Raw genomic sequence first — 19,912 nt, 5'->3', positions numbered from 1 at the left:
TAAGGATCATATGCATCAAGCTCATGTGAAGAACTTGGTGCATATGCAAGCTAACACCAGCTAAATAACTGGCAACAGTCATTTCACATTTTTGTGTATCTACCATAATAATAATTTAAAAGCACATCAAGCTTTCATTGATGGGTGGAAGAAATAAAATTTATCATACATAATTGGATTATATATTATCTCAATTATATATTATCTCAATAAGCCCTGAAAAAATATTGACAACATAAAGATCCTGCAACTTTTTGGAAATAGTTTAACTAGCAAAATTGAAAAGACCTCCTTATAATGGGGTGCGAACTGTGGCCTTTTTATGACTTGTGGACTTCAACTCCCAGAATTCAGGAATTCTGGGAGTGGAAGTTGCAAGTCATAAAAAGGGCCATAGTTCTCCACCACTGCCTTACAAGAAAGGCAGATTCTCCTAGTACTTTTAAATTTACTAGAAGTCATGATTTCAAAACACTCTGCAAAACCTTTCCAAAATAACTTCCTAACATTTTTGGAAGTTCTTTCCAAAACAACAAAATAGGATGGTTATGCTATGGGCCTGCCATAATGGTTAAGGTAGAATTATATTTCAACACTGACCTAATGGTAGCTTAAAATACTAACTAAGCTAAGCTAAATGCAAGCACGTAGCATATTATGTCCTTCAGACAAACATGTAGAAATTGGGGTTGGAGAATGAATATTTTCCAGTGTGAAAATTTCAAAATTCTGACTCCTTTTTTAAGTTGCAAAGAGAGAGAACATATGTTCAATAGCAGTTTGTGAAAAGATGCTATTCCCACATTCAGAGAAACCAGGTTCAAAAAAGCTACCAATAGGTTTTCAGACTCATGGTTGGCAATATTAAATTGGTTTCTGAAAATTTTGAATATCTACCTTAATTTGTGGCTTATTTTCAGATACTAATTTTATTATGAATCAGGAAGTCCTGCCAAAGAAATTAATTGGATGTAACATTCTAACAAGTGTTTCAATTAATTAATTCAACAGCTCTTGAAGCAATCTGAAGAAACATTTTCTTTCTTAGTTTGAGGTGAGCTTAAAACGCTGTCTATAAAGCAGATATTATATTCCATTAAAAAAAACCAAAATCTGAGTAAAATATTATTTTTAAATAACTGATAACCTTTTTTTCTGATTATAGGCCCAGAATATCTGTTTAAAAAAATAGAAATTAAAATTCCCCATTTTCTCACTGAAGGCAAAATGGAAACCTTAACCAACCATTGACTCTGGTGGGAATATAGCAGCAGAAACAACTCTTTAAGGATTGTCCAAAAACTCAATACTCTCCTTAACAATTAAACAAATGACAAATATTCCATTAGTTCCCAATACTAAATTCTTAAAGCTTTTTAAAAATATATATAATGTAGTGCAATACTAATTTGATCCTCTAGTTATAAACTTTCTACCATGACAAAACATTAAAAAGTCATTTCCTCAATTCTGCAACGTATACATCATATATATGAGACATATATAGAAACATACACAGGCAGTTTTGTGACATGGAAATGTGTGCTTCTTACCACTAGATGCCACTATAACACTTTTAGAAATTATGAAATTCATTAATGGTAGATAACAGGTAAATGGGATGGAGGGATGAGAGGCTAGAATCTGTTCCTGGTATCCTGTGCAAGATTCTGTTTGAAATGAAGATTGTTCCTGTCCTATATAGGCATATTTTGGGAAAGGACATTATGGAGCATTGAACTTTCAGAATTCCATAATGATCTTTCCTTGTTAAGTGATACCTGGATTACAAGCAGCAGTATTTTCTATTATCAGAGAGGCTGCAATCCATCATATTATTTTCTTTGTTCTCACCTCTGGTTAGCTGATAATACCATATACTAAGGAATAGAAACCCCTGAAAATCAACTGCAGATTATTCTGCTATCTCAAAGGAGGACTAGTGTATGTGCCTCGATTAAGAACTCAAATTCCCCACAAATGTCAGTTGGGAAAACAAGTACCTTTACAGGAAGCATGTTTCAAGACTCTTGGAAATTATATAGGCACTATGTGAGCTAAAGAGTTAAACTCAATTTCTGATGACTTCATGGACATAACCATGCAACAGCGTATAGTATCTTGTATTTCTCAGTGATATCTGATGGTCTCTCATCCAAGTACTAATTAGTTCAATTTTTATCTCATTTGCTTTCCAAGACCAGCTACGATTGGCCAGAGGCAACTATCAGCCGAGACTATGAAATCTCAGAACAATTTATTAAATTACTGCACTAGAACTGGTGGTTTAGATGCTGCATAGCAGCTTGCTCTATATCATGACTGCCCAGAAGAAGAAAATGTCACAATTTAAAAAATCATGTACATCTCCTTAACAGACATGAAAGTGTAATGAAAGGAAAAATGTGAGAGGTGAGAAAAAATGTTGAACAGTGAGCATCCTTAGAACAGATAGTATTTGAAAGGAATCCTCTGCTTACAATTGGGACCAGATTTCCAGTTGTAAGTATATGACAAGACACAATTTTATAACATTTTCTGTGGTGGTCATTAAGCAAATCACTACAATTGTTGAGTGGATCAAAATCATTAAGTGAATGCCAAAGCCGTAAGTGCAAACCCATTTTTTCTGAAAGGGCTTGCCGGAAACTAGCAAAAAATGCCAGAAAATATTGCAAATTGCAGTCATGTGATCAGGGGACAATGCAACCGGTTGTAAGGGCAAGCCAGTTGTCAAACAGCCAAAATGGGTGTCATGTGATATGAAGGGTGGAGTTCTGTGGCACATTTGTGAAGGCCAGAAGTGCTTTGTGGGGCGTAAAGCATTCGTTTTGGTATTTTCAAGTGGTTAAGCAACCAGTCGTTAAATGGAGGACCAGACTGTGATGTGCTTATGCGTTTTCATGCGCTAGCCAGCTCTAGGCCCTTCCTTTTTCTATCCCAATCATATTCTTCCCAATGAAGATTACTATGGAGCAGATCGAATGAGAGCAACAATGTGGCACATGTATACGTATACAATAATAGATATAACGCTTTTGTACTGTTATAACTGTAAGCCTATAATGAAAAAATTCAGACCTTTGCTTCCTATCATACCCATGCAGCTGGATTATCAGAGGTGCATCCAAATCCACCTTAAACAGTAGGAAGTGGTTCTTACTAGAGACAGCTCATCAACCTCTTGGGCCACAGGAGGCCCTCTCGTGACTGGTGCAGCAGGATTGGGGGAGGGGATGGGAGAGGTGTAGCCGCTGTTGGGCATGTCCCCCTCGTCCATATTTTTGAAGGCAGCCAGACCCATGTCTTCTTCCTGAATGTCATCCAGTGTCTCAGTGAGAGCTGCCAGCAAAGCTTCATTCTCACTGTCGATAATCTGCAGGGGAAGAGTCAGAAGGACATAGAAGAAAAACAGAAATTAAGAAGAGATGTTTCCCAAACACAGGGTTTCTGATACAAACTCAGTTGTGATCATATTCTAGTTATTTACACACAACAGAATAGCCAGATGTCTTTATATTCTTTTAAAGGCAGGCAGAGAAACTGATAATACCGTGGCTTATTTATATTCAATACATGCCTAACATTAAACATACGGTAAACAGAAAGTTTGATCATACGGCTCTAAAGTTTGGTCTATAAAATGATTCAAATGCTGACAAACATTGCCTATAAAAAATTCAGGAGATTTCTACTTATAATGTTGTATAGTCATTCTTTTAGCCATGCCCTTTCTTGACCCAATCACAATTCTTGATATTTTAAATATAGTCTCCCTTAATTTTCAAATTCAGCAAAAACATGTGACATATATGTGTGTGTGTGTATCTTTAATAGACAGTGACTGATCACACACTATATTTACAATCCTACTAACACTAGCCCAAAATATAATAACTATAGGACAAGCCAAATCATAGAATTAATATAATAACATCTGTAGAAACAGGGTTGCCAGTATTGTCAGGATTTGAGTCAACCATAACTCAGTTTGAATTCAAAGAGGACCTGTGTTGAAGTTTATTATTCCAGATAGTTACCACAATTCTTATGCTAAGGAAAACAAAGGACTCAAAACATAAAATGTATGACATAAAGGCAATGAATCTGATCTATTCCAGTTTATGAAACCCCAGATAAGATCCTAAATTTATGCATTAATGTGAGAACATTAGAAGTAAAGATTTCTATCTATAAAACATTAAATATTATCATTTTTGAAAATATTAAAAAGCTTATGATGTCCTAAGCAATTTAATGAGCATTAATTCTCATTGAACACATTGGATATTTTCTAATTAAATTTTTCTTATGATTAGATTAATATCTTCTTGATATCAAATAAAACATTACCCCTTAATTAATAGATGGCATTTCAATCTTCTACTCTTTCTTTTAATTTATATTAAAAATTACAACTTGCAATAGAGTAGGAATGGAATGGAATGAATCTATAAGGGGCCTTGGAGAACTTCCAGTTGTTTAGCCTTTGTAGCTAGACAGTACTGAAATATAATATTTTTTCACTTCTGGGAAAAATCTTTCATATAGCAATAAAATTGGAAGCTACTAAAGTATTCATTTTACATCAGTGCACAAAATCCAGTCAAACTCAGGCACTTTTGACTCCAACTTTCAATGGGAAAATTAGGCAAGTGTTCAAATTCAACTGAAGTAATAAGACACATGGATGCAGCACTATGCAACAGCTTTCACATATTTCCAACAGATATTACTTAGAATCTATGCAGGTCAAGAAAAGGACTGGTAAATCTGAATTTCCAAGCAAGATGAGCTCAGGATTGCCATATCTGGGCTGTGAAAATCTAAAGAATCCATGGAAGATCACAAAGAATTAGAATTTTCTCCGCATCTTTGTTGCTGCATAGTTGCTATCCAAATATAATAGCTGTATAAGATATATCTGATTAGGAACTTGTAGATCTTAGAAAAAATGAATTTACCCCCCAAAATTAAAAATTCTGGAGCTGTGAAATTATATTGTAGAGTGTTTTGAACTGGAAGTTAGTAAGCAATATTGTAGCTAACTCTATATGCCTTATGACAGTGATGGCAAACCTTTTTTGGTTTGTGTGCCGAAAGGGGGGAGTTTGGGGGGAGCATGGAGACAGAATCACATGCGTGTGCCCACATCCATAATTCCATGCGCTCTCAGTATGCCATGACACGCCTAGTTTTCACTCTCCCCAGGCTTCAGAGCCTTTCCAGGAGCCTGGGGAGGATAAAAACAGCCTTTCCCACCCACTCGGATGCCCTCCTGAGGTGGAAAATGGCCTGTTTGCCAACTTCTGGTTGGACAGGAAAGCCTGTTTTTTTTGTTCTTCCCAGGCTTCTAGGAGCTTGGGGAGGATAAAAATGGCTTCCCCCTCCCCAACTTCCAAATGGGCCATACCTGGCCTCCAAAGGACCTCTGGGGGGAGGCTGTTTTCACCCTCCACAGGCTCCTAGAAAAGGTCTGAAGTCTGGGGAGAGCAAAAATATGGGACCTCTGGTCGAAACGGAACTCAGCAAATGGGCAGTTTCTGGCCTCCAGAGGAGGAGGGGAGCATTTTCACCTTCCCCCGGTTCCTAGAAAGACTCTGGAGCTTGGGGAGAACAAAAAAAGGGCCTTCCACACCTGCTCTGGAGGCTGGAAACAGTGTGTTTCCTAACTCCCAGTGGGCCCAGAAAGCCCAAAAATCAGCTGGCCGGCATACACATGCTGGCTGGACCTGAGCTCATGTGCCGACCAATATGGCTCTATGTGCCACGTGTGGCACACCTCCCATAGGTTCGTCATCATTGCCTTATGTCATGATTCCCTTGTTATGTAGTAATACCTAGCTAGCATTTCATTGCTTAATGAAATGGTTCTCAACCTGTGGTCAATGGGCCTCTGCGGGGATCCATGAAGGCTTGAAGAAATGTTATTATCTGAAGTATTGAGTTAAGTATTGGGGGTTTGTGACCATGTTCTGTGACCATAAAAGGTATTTAAAGGAAGTCCATGGTAAAGAAAAGGTGGAGAACCAGTGTCTTAACATACTTGCATTATTCTATGCTGCAATGAGATACAGCCATCAAGGTGTTTCATTATTTAAGGATAAGTAAAGAAAACATCTAATTCAAGTACAATACATCCTACCCTTGCATTTAATTCCTATACTACGATTAAAAGCTATAGCTGTGCTCACATGAAGCCCTGAGATATAAAGTAGCCAATTACATTTTATCTTGGCCTGGGGTAAAAAATTCCAGACTGTTTGGTGTTTAAAATTCAGTGTGTTGTACAAACATGAAAATGGGTTAACAGAGTCAACTGTGATAAAATTCACTATGTGTGAGTCGTGCTTAGATAGCAAGCTTGCTTAAAAACACAACAAATAACAATATTATACCAAATATAAGCAAATATTCAAATCAGATACAGATCAGGGATTTACCACAAGAAATGCAGTTGCTTTTAGCCAACTTCTATACCCTATTCAGATTGTCAGCCTACGCTGTTTTCTCATTAATTATCAAGTCAAACAAATTAATTTATAATTTTGGACAATCTAAATTACAGACCCCCTTTTCCTGCATTCTCAGATGGAACTGCAGAAGAGGACAGAATGAATAATTCTACTCTAACCTTTGTTCTGATCCTCATTTGGACATAGCTGATAATCACATGTTCAAGTTATATGTAGTTGACCCTCAGCCTACCAGGCTAGTAATGGAAAGAATGCTCTAGAGACACAACACATTAAGTGTTGAAACCTGAATGTTGGAAGCACTGATATCACACACACACACACACACACACACACACACACACACACACACACACAGGAAAAGCTTAACTGTTTAAAACATTAGATACCATAGTTGAATCCAGTTAGATCTCATCCAAAAACATGATATAGTCTTGCTCTTTGATGTTATTAATTCAAAATTGATATGCAAGGTAGCTGCATTTAGTGTTTAACCTTCTTGCTGATAAGTGTGTTTGTTATAAGCTGATATAGGATTGTTTTCAACAATGAATTTTATATGTAGCATATTTTTTTTACAGATATACTGTAGATATTGTATAATCATTTGTGGGTCTTTCTCAAGCCCAAACATATGAACTGATTTCAGATATTTAAATATGTACCAGTAGTTTGTATTTAAAGAAGTAAAAAGTATTCAGTGACTTTAGACATATCTTTGGCCTATCTGCAGTCATTAATTACTCCATAATAGTGAAATCATTAAACCAGTAATGGGCTATGAGCCAGAATGCTAAATTGCGCTGGCCGCGGCGGCTCGTAAGTTCTTGCGGGACCAGCGTGATTTTACTGCTGCCCCTGTGGATGTAGCAAAATTGCACCCGTGTTTCGGCTCCGTGCGATTTTGCTACCTCCACCGGTGCAGCAGCAAAATTGTGCTGGTCCCGCAAGAACGTACAAGCCACGGCGGCAAACACAATTTAGCGTTCCGGCTTGTAGCCCACCACTGCATTAAACCCATCCACCCCTATGTCATGTTATACATGACAGCTCAGGACAAGAATGCAGTATTATTTGAGAAGATATTTTCCTTCTAATATTGGCAAAATACCTTTTTAGATAGGACATCAACAGGATATTTTTCATGGTGTTCTATGAATTCATTCTGTATAAAACACAAAGGCTTGCTCTGTTTATATTTTCGTGGGTGAAAAATACATATCCTGCTATGATGGTCTGTCAATTATTCTGGAGTTTTTAGAACAGCACAAAGCTGCAAAGTGAAGGCACTGTGTCTTTTTTAAAGTTCTTAATGAATGAGCAGTTTTAGTACAACTAGTCTGGCAGGTCTTGGAATCTAAGCTGATATTTATATTAAAAGAAGGAACAGAAAAGAACTAAAGTTATGTTTGTTTGTATACATTAATATACCGTACTTCACCTTTGGAACAAGAACAAAAGGCTTAATGCAAGCAATCAAATGTTTTTTTTTCTTTCCATTTTCTTAATGCTATATAATAAAAAGTAGTATGTACATTAAATAACTCTATTACAGTATGCAACACAACTTGCCCAGACATAAGCACTTCCCCTACACTCTTTAATTTAAATGCCCCTTCTCAATTACTTTTAGGAGGCTCTATCCTAGGAAGTGAAAATACCCATATAACTGTAAAAATTGTTACAGGAATCAGCGTATAGATAGATTTTCTTGTAGGAACTAAATAGCAATAATGTTAGCTTTACACACATCTTGCTAGGTCCTTATGCAATGTCCTGGCTAGTCTGGGCTCTTAATCAAGGAGGGATTGAGTGGGATACTGAACAAAGCAAGATAAGCTAAGATTGTATGTGGGTAAGAGTGAGCAACCCCTTTCCTGTCAGTATATAGCAGGAAAACCTACCTGGAACATTCTGGTGGGGTTAGACCAGTGTTTCCCAACCTTGGCAACTTGCTGGCTGGGGAATTCTGGGAGTTGAAGTCCAGGTATCTTCAAGTTGCCAAGGTTGGGAAACACTGGGTTAGATAAAGCTTCTGCCCAAGTCCTATGGCTTGACATGTTCTGGTAAATGGCAAGGTCTGGGTAATTGAAACTGTAGCATCTGACTATTAATGAGTGAATCATTTTTTTTTCATGAGCAGCACCTATATATTTGCACTATTGTGTTAACATGCCAATTTAAGATTATTTTTCTCTGTACTTATCCAGACCAGCTTTGTTGCACATCCAGAGCAAGGCTGTTGTTCTTACCAGTTGTATCTATGTTGTGGGACTGTGGATTGCTCATTCATTCCTCCACAACTTTCAGCCATTTCAGGAAATTAAAACTGCATCCCTTGTTTGCATATACAACAGTTAAGATTCTGCTGCAGATCAGTTAGAGGTTGCTTGGATAAGCTTCATTGCAACTGGTCAGGCCTCCTACTGTAATTACACTCAGCAGTAACCAGAGGGGCTCCAATTACCACATTTCTACACTGTTTTTATTGAATGCATTTTAGAATTGCTATTCCATTGAAAAGGGATGATTAAAACTCTCTCTAGAACCTCCATGAAAATAAATAAAAACCAAACTCTCTAAATGCTATAATAGAATCCAGCAACTGTTCTTACTACAGCAGAAGTACCTCCTCCTCACTAATCCCCTCTCCCAAAAGACTGAGTTGACGGGGTCAGTAACGTTTTCATTGCTATTTGTAAAAAATGATGATGTACTTGGAAAAGAAAGCAACAGCCTTTCCAAGTTGTTACTGAGTAAAAATTACTGACCTGTAGTCTGTGCACCAGTAATGTACAGTCTGATTAGCCCTTTGTAGGTGAAAAATGTAGTGAAGTAGCAAAAGGGAATCAGGGAATTCTGCTTGTATTTTATTTTTATTATTCTCCTGCTTAGCTTTAACGTGCAGAAATAGGCATCACTTCTATCAGGGCCAGAATGGCACCAGGGAGAGCTGGCAAAGGGATGAAACTACATTTGAATGGAGCTAGAGAAAGCCTAATAGAACCTTGGCTCAAGGAAAGCAGTTTGGAAATGAGTTTAGAAACATAGAAACATAGAAGACTGACGGCAGAAAAAGACCTCATGATCCAGCTAGTCTGCCCTTATACTATTTCCTGTATTTTATCTTACAATGGATATATGTTTATCCCAGGCATGTTTAAATTCAGTTACTGTGGATTTACCAACCACATCTGCTGGAAGTTTGTTCCAAGGAACTACTACTCTTTCAGTAAAATAATATTTTCTCATGTTGCTTTTGATCTTTCCCCCAACTCACTTCAGATTGTGTCCCCTTGTTCTTATGTTCACTTTCCTATTAAAAACACTTCCCTCCTGAACCTTATTTAACCCTTTAACATATTTAAATGTTTCGATTATGTCCCCCCTTTCCCTTCTCTCCTCCAGACTATACAGATTGAGTTCATTAAGTCTTTCCTGATACGTTTTATGCTTAAGACCTTCCATCATTCTTGTAGCCCGTCTTTGGACCCTTTCAATTTTGTCAATATCTTTGACTACAGTTTGACTACAGATTTAATATACCGTTTCCATAGAACACTTCACTTTGCCAGCCCCAAATCAACTCAGTAGATCATAATATTATACCAACTGATAACCCTACTCGGGAAACATAAAGACCCATCAAATCCAGTCAGTAGATCAGTGATGTTAAACCTTTTTTCCCTCAGGTGCAGAAAGTGCGTGCATGTGCCCACACCCATAATTCAATGCCCGGGGAGGGTGAAAACAGCTTCCCCTGCCACCCGGAGGCCCTCTGGAGGATGGAAACAGCTTGCTTCCCAACTTCTAGTGGGCGCAATTGACTCGTGTTTCACCCTTTCCAAGCTCCAAAGGCTTCCCCGGAGCCGGGGGAGGGTAAAAATACCCTCTCCCATCCCCCTGAAGCTCGTTGGAAGCCAAAAACACCCTCCCAGAGCCTCTGTGCAAGCCAAAAGTCAGCTGACTAGCACACACATGCACATTGAAGATAAGCCAGGGCAACGGCTCATGTGCCAGCAGATATGGCTCCACGTGCCACCTGTGGCACCTATTTGGGGAAAATAAAGTCCCATCAATTTTTACCACAAAATTCATTTACCACAAAATTCATTCATTTTATTGGATGTGTATGCCGCCCCTCTCCGTAGACTCAGGGCGGCTAACAAGAGTGGTAAAAACAACATGCGACAATCCAATACTAAAGCAGCTAAAAACCCTTATTTTAAAACCAATCATACATACAAACGTACCATACATAAATTGTAGAAGCCTAGGGGGAAAGAATATCTCAGTTCCCCCATGCCTGATGACAGAGGTGGGTTTTAAGAAGCTTACGAAAGGCAAGAAGGGTGGGGGCTATTCTAATCTCTGGGGGGAGTTGGTTCCAGAGGGCCGGGGCCACCACAGAGAAGGCTCTTCCCCTGGGTCCCGCTAAATGACATTGTTTAGTTGACGGGACCCGGAGAAGGCCCACTCTGTGGGACCTAATTGGTCGCTGGGATTCGTGCGGCAGGAGGCAGTCCCGGAGATAACCTGGCCCGGTGCCATGAAGGGCTTTATAGGTCATAACCAACACTTTGAATTGTGACCGGAAACTGATCGGCAACCAATGCAGACTGCGGAGGGCTGGTGTGACATGGGCATATTTAGAGAAGCCCATGATTGCTCTTGCAGCTGCATTCTGCACTATCTGAAGTTTCCGAACACTTTTCAAAGGTAGCCCCATGTAGAGAGCATTACAGTAGTCGAGCCTCGAGGTGATGAGGGCATGAGTGACTGTGAGCAGTGACTCCCGATCCAAGTAGGGTCGCAACTGGTGCACCAGGCGAACCTGGGCAAATGTCCCCCTCGCCACAGGTGAAAGATGTTTCTCTAATGTGAACTGTGGATCGAGGAGGATGCCCAAGTTGCGGACCCTCTCTGAGGAGGTTAGTGATCCCCCCCCCCAGGGTAATGGATGGACAGATGGAATTGTCCTTGGGAGGCAAAACCCACAGCCACTCCATCTTATCAGGGTTGAGTTTGAGTCTGTTGACACCCATCCAGGCCCCAACAGCCTCCAGACACCGGCACATCACTTCAACTGCTTCACTGACTGGACAATGCTCAGTGTTCCAAAATGTATGCATCACTAGATTATTGGCAAGGCTTCATTCTATCACTAAATTTCTTCCCCAATGGCCTGCCAGGCAATAATAGAAATGATAAGGTTTGACTACTGCAATGACTCAAAGTGTAGCAGGAAATGTGTTCCCTACTCCCAGGGAATCTTTGAATTATGTTCAGTAATGGAGAGATTTCCTTTTAATTCTTACATTTTTCCGTAGTAGAATAGATAGCCATATAATTTTTTTAAAAAAATAAATAAATAGTTGGTTGGATTGTGTTGCTGCCATGGAGTGAGGATTTTAATCTTGCTAGTCACTCAGAGTCACCTGTGTGTGAGTTAGGAGACCATTTAAGCCTGTGTACTAAATATTCACAATATACAACTTCTTTATTATGTTTACTAAATTGAAGGACACATCATGTTAATGTTACAACACATTGCACTGTACAGGGTTTAGCCACAGGAAAACTGAAGGTAGGAGGAGCAAATGAAAAGTAATGCCTCAAATGTTGTAGGTCACCAATAGATGGCAATACTGACATGTTAGTAGTGGTGACATGTTCTTTAGCATCTGCTGTTTTCACTCAGTGGGAAGTTGCTGTGAGAAAAGATTATCTTGCTATTTATTCATGAAATGGAATCTTGTATTAAATACTCAGTGTACTTTCATCATGATTGGATATTTGTCTGCTGAAAGAGTCCCTCCAATTGAAATTCATCAGCAAAGGCAGATTGTTTATATTGATGACTGCTGACATGAGTACTGATAATTTGCCCTGGCCTTGAGGAAAGGGTGGATGGATTTCCCCCAATTCATGTTTATTATGTGCTGTCCCGATTGCCATCTTATAATTATCTTGTATGGAAGGTATAGATTAGATTAGATTAGATTTATTGGATTTATATGCCGCCCCTCTCCGCAAACTCGGGGCGGCTCACAACAATAATAAAAACAGTACATAGTAACAAATCCAATGCCCACCAATCTAATTACAATTTTAAGTTAAAAAATTCATAAAACAATCCCAATATATATAAAAACAGGCACACAGTCAATCAATCAAACGGCAAAACAACATGGGCAAGGGGGAGATGTTTTAGTTCCCCCATGCCTGACGACAGAGGTGGGTTTTAAGGAGTTTACGAAAGGCAGGGAGGGTGGGGGCAATCCTAATCTCAGAGGGGAGCTGGTTCCAGAGGGTCGGAGCCCCCACAGAGAAGGCTCTTCCCCTGGGTCCCGCCAGACGACATTGTTTAGTCGACGGGACCCGAAGAAGGCCGATTCTCTGGGACCTAACCGGTCGCTGGGATTTGTGCGGCAGGAGGCGGTCCCGAAGATATTCTGGTCCGGTGCCATGAAGGGCTTTATAGGTCATAACCAACACTTTGAATTGTGACCGGAAACTGATCGGCAGCCAATGCAGACTGGGGAGTGTTGGAGTAATATGGGCATACTTAGAGAAGCCCATAATTGCTCTCGCAGCTGCATTCTGCACGATCTGAAGTTTCCGAACACTTTTCAAAGGTAGCCCCATGTAGAGAGCGTTACAGTAGTCGAGCCTTGAGGTGATGAGGGCATGAGTGACTGTGAGTAATGACTCCCGGTCCAAATAGGGCCGCAACTGGCGCACCAGGCGAACCTGGACAAACGCCCCCCTTGCCACAGCTGAAAGGTATATTATTTACTAAATTCTTAATCACTTGTTTTGTGGCGGTAGTGTTTTGTTTTTAATTTTGTGATCTGCCCAGAGTCCGTTAGAGTCGTGTGACATCAAAAACTGAATCAAATAAATGCATAAAGTGCATCATTGGGCAAAAAATATACTGTGAACAGTATTGGGTTGCAGCTGGTACGGTCAGGTATGCAGTTGCGGTTGGAAAAATGGAGCTGCACAGTCAGCTCAAATTGACCGGTGGGTGGGCATGCACGTCGGCGTGAGATATGGCTTCTGCCCCATAGTGCAGGAATTTTGGCAAAAAGTGCCAGAGGACATTAATAGAATGCTAAATATACAATGGACAATCACTAAGGAAATGGTAGTACTAGTTAAAAGAAATGCGATGGGAGAATTTAGAGAAATAAAAAAAGCAGCAATAGAAAGCGCTTAGGCAGTAGTAGTTTTGGGTTGGAAGGATGCGACAAAATGGACAATGCAAAATTGGTATAGGTATATGGTGGACCATATTCAATTTGAAATTATGGATAAAAGGATAAATTTGGATAATGAAACTGAATTGAGACAACTGATGGGACGGTGGGACAAGGTAAGACGATATATGATGACTAGAATCCGAGACCAAGCTACAAGAAATAAATTGGAATCTCTCTATAATATGTAAATAGATATATTGCTCTTGGGTCAAAGTGGATTATATAAGAAACACCCCTGATTGGTGGTGGGGTATGTGTGTGTGTCGGGGTGATGGGCACATTTCACTATGCACTGTTTTATGTTGTGTGTATATTAAACTTGTTAAAAATTAATTAAAAATATTTGGGGTTTTTTTTAAAAGAGAGATATGGCTTCTGCGCATGTGCAGAAAACCAAATCTCGCACCGATGCATGCGCCCACATGCTCCTGACACGCCCACCCCCAGTACCGCACCAGTAGTATCGGCAATGGGCAGCCCTTCCCTGACTGCAAACATGGTGAACTAGAAAGAGCTGATGTGAGTATCATGCACAAAGTGGACAACTTGTACCGGCAACTAAGTTTCAGATGAGAAAGTTTGATTAACTAATTAAGAACAATTGGCAGATCACTCAAAGTGAAATGATTGTCAAGCTTGATATTTCACAGGAATGTGTGAGGTCCAATTATTGATGCTCTTCAAAATCAGAAAGTTTGAGCAAGGTGGATTCCTCAAAGGCTGAGGATTGAGAGAGCTTTAAGAGTTGAAATTTGACAAGTGAATCACTTGTCATTAAAAAAATACTAGAATGTGCTGACACCGATTACTATAAAATTTGGAGGGAAGTCTATGACTGGTTAGCCAAAGGAAGGGAAACTAAATAATAAGATAGATAAGAATAAGATTATCGTTTCCTTTCTATCTATTATTTCATTTGGAAAATTACAATAAATTTAAATATACATACATAAGTACTTTATATATATAGAAATAATAACTTCTAAGTTACTAACAACAAAGATAACCTCAACATAAGGCGGTAAATAAATAATAAACAGGTAGCTAAAATCTTACATAACCAAAAGAATGATGGAACACCAATAATGCACTATTAGCCAAAGGACAAATGAAACTTAAACTTTTGTCTTTGGTCCCCTATCCCTTCTTATTATCCAAGAAACATGAAATAAGTTTTCAGATAATATGTACGTATTACCATTTTGTTTTTTTTGTGTTTTTCTTTTTTTGTTATTTTGTTTTTGCTTTGTTTTACGTTGATTGTTGTAAGTTATAAGTGTTGATGTTTTCGATTATGTTTTTGAACGGTATGCTGTATGTGTTGTTTAATGGAAAATTCAATAAAAAATATTTTTTTTAAAAAAAAAGAGTTGAAATTTGCCAGCAGTTATTGTCTTGCTACAAGAATGAAACTGAGGGATTTCTTCACAGTTTGGTATCTGACAAAACATGGGGCTCATTATTATGACCCACAAATGAATCATCAATCTATACAATAGTACATATTATCAGAAGATTTCACTTATGGAAAAAAACCCTTCAAAAGTCAAGATCTGGCAAATGGGGCTATTCACATGGATTTCCTTGAAGCTACCATCATTATTAACTCATAGTGCTACATTGCAACATTGAAAGCTTTGAAACAAACAGAACTTGGGAATTTTGCTGCAACATGACAACACTAGACCAAGAGACAATTGTGAAGCTGCATCTTATCATCTTATACCATCTGGCATACAATCCAAGATGGTGTCATACAACTTAACTTCTATCTTTTCCCAAAATTTAAGGAACACTTTTGTGGGCATGTGATGACTCAGAGAGGCTGAGGGGTCTATCAGGATGTAGTGGAAGAGAAAACATGTTGAGTTATTTCATCATGGCTTTATCAAGCTTGCTTATCAGTGGCAGCAATGTACAGTAAACAGTGGTGATTATGTGAAGAAGTTAATATAAGATTACAAAGTAGCTCATTTCAGGGATTACTTCCATTTCATATATTGCTATTTAAATTATACATGTTAGGGTGGTTAAAGGCATTACTTTTCATTTGACTCCTGTTCCAATCACTTACAAAATGCCCTGATTATAAGAGTACTATTTGTAGTGTGAATACAATGTATCCAATGTGAAATATTGCACCACTTTGTGAAAACCAAGAAGGGAAGAGGAAACTATGAGTTGTGGGGGAGGAAAAAACCCCTCTCATAAGCCTAGATACGTAATATGGTTTTAATCCACACTGGCTCATTGCTCCATCCACCCAGCAACATGTCTTAACTCATTATTTGTATAATGGGGCAACATATATTTAGAAAGTACTGTGGAAGCAACACACAGGGAGCCTCATCTATAAATATCTACGTGCTCAGAGATGTTAAGGTGATGCTGAAGCTGGGGAATCAAGCTGCAGGATGGAAATTAACATTCTCAAGTCATATAACCTATGCCCCCCCCTGCACCAGCCTTCTCTGCGTCCTTCTCCTTTAGTGCTCCCACCTACAGAAGAATAATCCATCAGCTAAATAAATAAATAAAAAAGCTGAATGCACCAGGCACCGTCCTGTAATTTCCCTTCAATAATAGATCACAAGATGATTGGCTCAGTAGCTCTGTCCTATTCTTCCACCTCCTCATTAGCTTTACTACACTTGCTCCATTTAGAAACCAAGTGCAAATTAATGGAGCACTAATCATGTGCGGAAAATATATTAATAGCCTGGATCCCCTCCCCATCCACAGCCACTTTTCCTCATTTCTCTTATACTGATCTAGGAAGGGAAAAAAATACCAGTCTGCACAATAAGGAATTAATAGGCTTAGGAAGCCATTAAGTAGAATATCCCAGGTGTTCCTGTTAAAAGAGATGCATAACTAAGCTAGGAGTGAGCTATATATAGACAGATAAGGGAATTTCTTTTCTTTAAATTTGTTTGAGTGAAATTATTTTTTGAAAGAATTCCTAAAACAGCTGGGTTTTTCTCATATACAGTGCTGTAACAATGTAATTAGATATACAGTGCAATTACAGTGTAATTACATATACAGTGCAATAACATACTACTGTATATTCTCATTCAAGAACATTACATTGAGAGGAATTAAACCAAAATTCATCCAATCAGCTGAAGTTATACAGGACAGCTGCAATCAAGTTTGAAATATCCAGACACAGAAAAATTTACTTTGGTACTCAAAAGTAGACAGGGTTAGTGCAGGGGTGGGTTCCACTTACCTTCACTACTGGTGCGCATCGCAACATGTCTCTTTCGTGCAATTTCACTTATGTGCATGCTCAGAAGGGGGTTTCAGGCCGAAACACAGCTGAGGAGCGGCTCAGCTGTGCTTCGGATGAAGAAATAAAGGTCGGAATTAACACGGAGGTGGATGGAAGGGCTTTTTTCACAGCAGAGGATGAGGAGAAGCCATGCAAACAACAACAAAAATCCCCGAAAAAAGAGATGGCAGGGTACATGGACCAGCACAGATAGAACAAGACCTGTGACACCAAAATTATGTCATCAGTGGGTCGCTAACAGTGTGGACGATCTGGTCCAAACCGGGAGGATCCCACACGTGTCTTAGCGCAAGTCAGATTTGCCCTTAGAGGCATGATCTAAAGTCCAATGTCTATCAAGGAAGTCTGTCCTCTATTTCTCCAACCAAAGGCATCACCTGATAATGTTGATGTAGTAACCACTTATTGGGTTTTAAAATAAAGGAGCGCAGACCAAAATGCAAAATGTAAAATTGACATGGCAATACCGGATTCAAAATTGTATCTCAGAATATGTACTTTCTTTACAAAGGACATGGAGCTCTGTTCAGAAAAAAAGGCAGTACACCAAGATCCTTATGAACGTCTTAGCCCCCATTTTATATTTCCTTCCAGTTTTCTACACATCTCTCATGCCCTTGATGGAAATAGGCATCTCCACTCTATGATTCACTCTACCTTTTTTTCCCTATCATTATTAAGCAAAACACTACAGTTGTTAAGTGAAGGAAATCCAACTTCCCCTTATTGATTTTGCTTATTGGAAGCCATCTGGGACGGCTGCAAATGGTGATCACACCACCCTGGTTGCTGCAACCATCATAAATACGTGAAGGAGTCAAGGGTCTGAATTTTGATATCATGGCCACAAGGAAGCTGCAATGATTGAAAGTCTGAGAACCAGTCATAAGTAACTTTTTTCAATGCCATTGTAACTTGAAAAGGTCACTACATGAATGTCTGCTAAGTCAGGAATGGTCTTGTGATGTTTTACTTTACAACTGCTCTGCTTAACATCACAGTCACTGGCCCCAAACTGCAGTTGTTAAGTGAGTTGCATTTTTGCCCGTAGCAGTTTTCTTGCAGGGGTAATCAGCAACTTGGAAAGGCTGCTTAACTCAATCAAGATTTAAAGTAAATACAGTTAACATGATTACTTCCCTTGTATTTAAACATTCTCTCTCCACTCCTTCACATTTGAAATTACAATTTGGTAGTAATTTTTGCATACGTCCTAGGTTTTCAGGAGCTAAGCACACTCTAGGACCCTAGGGTGCACCAATTGCGACCATACTTGGATCAGGAAGGTCTTCTCATGATCACTCATGCCCTTATCACCTCATGATTAGATTAAAGGAAGGGGAAAATCATTGTTGCATTGCAGGCTCTCCTCTGTAACAGGACAGTCTCTTGATAATAATGCACCAATTGCGACCATACTTGGATCAGGAGGGTCTTCTCACGATCACTCATGCCCTTATCACCTCATGGTTAGATTATTGCATGGGGCTACCCCTGAAGAGCGTTCATAGACTACAACTGATCCAGAGCTGTTGGTACAATCACATCACACCAATTCTCTGCGGACTGCACTGGCTTCCGATTGGCCTCCGAGTACAATTTAAGATGTTGGTCATTACCTTTAAAGCCCTACATGGCTTAGGTCCACACTATCTTTGAGAACACCTTTTACAACACAGTTCCCAGCGACCGATAAGGGCCCACAGAGTTTGTCTTCTCCGAGTCCTGTCAGCTAAACACTGTTGGCTAGGGTGTCCGCGGGAGAAGGCCTTCTCTGTGGCTGCTCTGACTCTTTGGAACCAGTTCACCTCCTGAGATCTGGACTACCCCCACCTTACTGGCTTTCCAAAAAGCCGTAAAGACCTGGCTTTTCCAGCAGGTGTGGGGCCGTTGTTCTGATGATATACCATCAGGATCCTGCCATTAATGACATGCATGGTTTTTAATTATTTTAACTGTTTTTAAATGTTGGTTTTAAATTGTTTTAATTTTTTTAAAGGGGTCTTAATATTACGTTGTGTGTTTTGTTTTTAGGTTGTGAGTCACCCAGAGCCCTTTGGGAGTTGGGCAGCATACAAATCTGAATAAAGAAACAAACAAATAAAATAATAGGGTACCTGAAAGAGGTCAGAGTCATCTGTGCTGTACTGACTGGATTCCGTTTCAGAGTGCTCACACCACCACTGGAACTCGCTGAAGCAATTGGTTGAGTCAAAGTCACTGGTATCCAGCGGAGACAAATCAATCTCGGGAAAATCAGAGTAAAGATGTTCCTCACCGGAGACTTCATACTATGAAGGAAAAAGGTGAAGGGGAAAAAAAAAGAATAGTGAGTAAATGTTTTGGGGCACTGAACTTACCACTCCTACTGTTATGTTTGCAATTTGCTAGAATAAAGGTGATCGATGATTGGAGCAGGGCGACCAATAAGAAGCCTGCTAGCACAACCAATGGGAAGCCTGGGCCCGACCAATAAGGAGCCTTCGAGCTCAACCAATAGGAAGCTCCAGCGCGAAGTCTTGAAACATTGTCACCAATCCCTGCGCTAGTAACAATGTATATAAGGTGTGGTTTTGGCCGCTTGTTGGTGACTTCAGATGTTCCTGCTTATTAAATAAAGAGCTGTTATCCTCTTCATCGGCCTCTAGCCTCTGATTTAACACCTACCACCCCCATGAAAAGGAGTGCAAAAAGAGCAACTCTTCTCAGAACAACAACAACAACAAAAACCCTTTAAATAATTGTAAGCTATTACTGATTTTTCAAGTTCCGAAAATGGAGGACTTTTGCATTTCCTTATATAGGTTGGTTTAGCCTGCTCTCCAATTGTTATTATTTTTGAAAAGAGTTTAACAGCATGAAAAAGTGATCAA

General features: G+C 39.4%; 1 protein-coding gene across 2 annotated transcripts in view; it reads right to left on the bottom strand.

Annotated features, from left to right (window-relative positions):
- The window catches only part of PPARGC1B (PPARG coactivator 1 beta), a 149,962-nt gene that overhangs the window by 28,671 nt on the left and 101,379 nt on the right, over nt 1–19,912 (bottom strand). For both annotated transcript variants that reach the window (XM_070739449.1, XM_070739448.1), the window contains exons 2-3: nt 19,157–19,330; nt 3,164–3,376 (exon numbers count right to left, since the gene is read on the bottom strand). In XM_070739449.1, coding sequence (XP_070595550.1) covers nt 3,164–3,376; nt 19,157–19,330 — 387 coding nt within the window. The remainder of the gene's footprint in view (nt 1–3,163; nt 3,377–19,156; nt 19,331–19,912) is intronic.

The sequence above is a fragment of the Erythrolamprus reginae genome, chromosome 2, assembly GCF_031021105.1.
Source record: "Erythrolamprus reginae isolate rEryReg1 chromosome 2, rEryReg1.hap1, whole genome shotgun sequence".
In the NCBI taxonomy this organism is placed as follows: Eukaryota; Metazoa; Chordata; class Lepidosauria; order Squamata; family Dipsadidae; genus Erythrolamprus; species Erythrolamprus reginae.
Note: the sequence above shows the minus strand (reverse complement) of the source record. Positions and strands in the feature narration are given on the sequence as shown.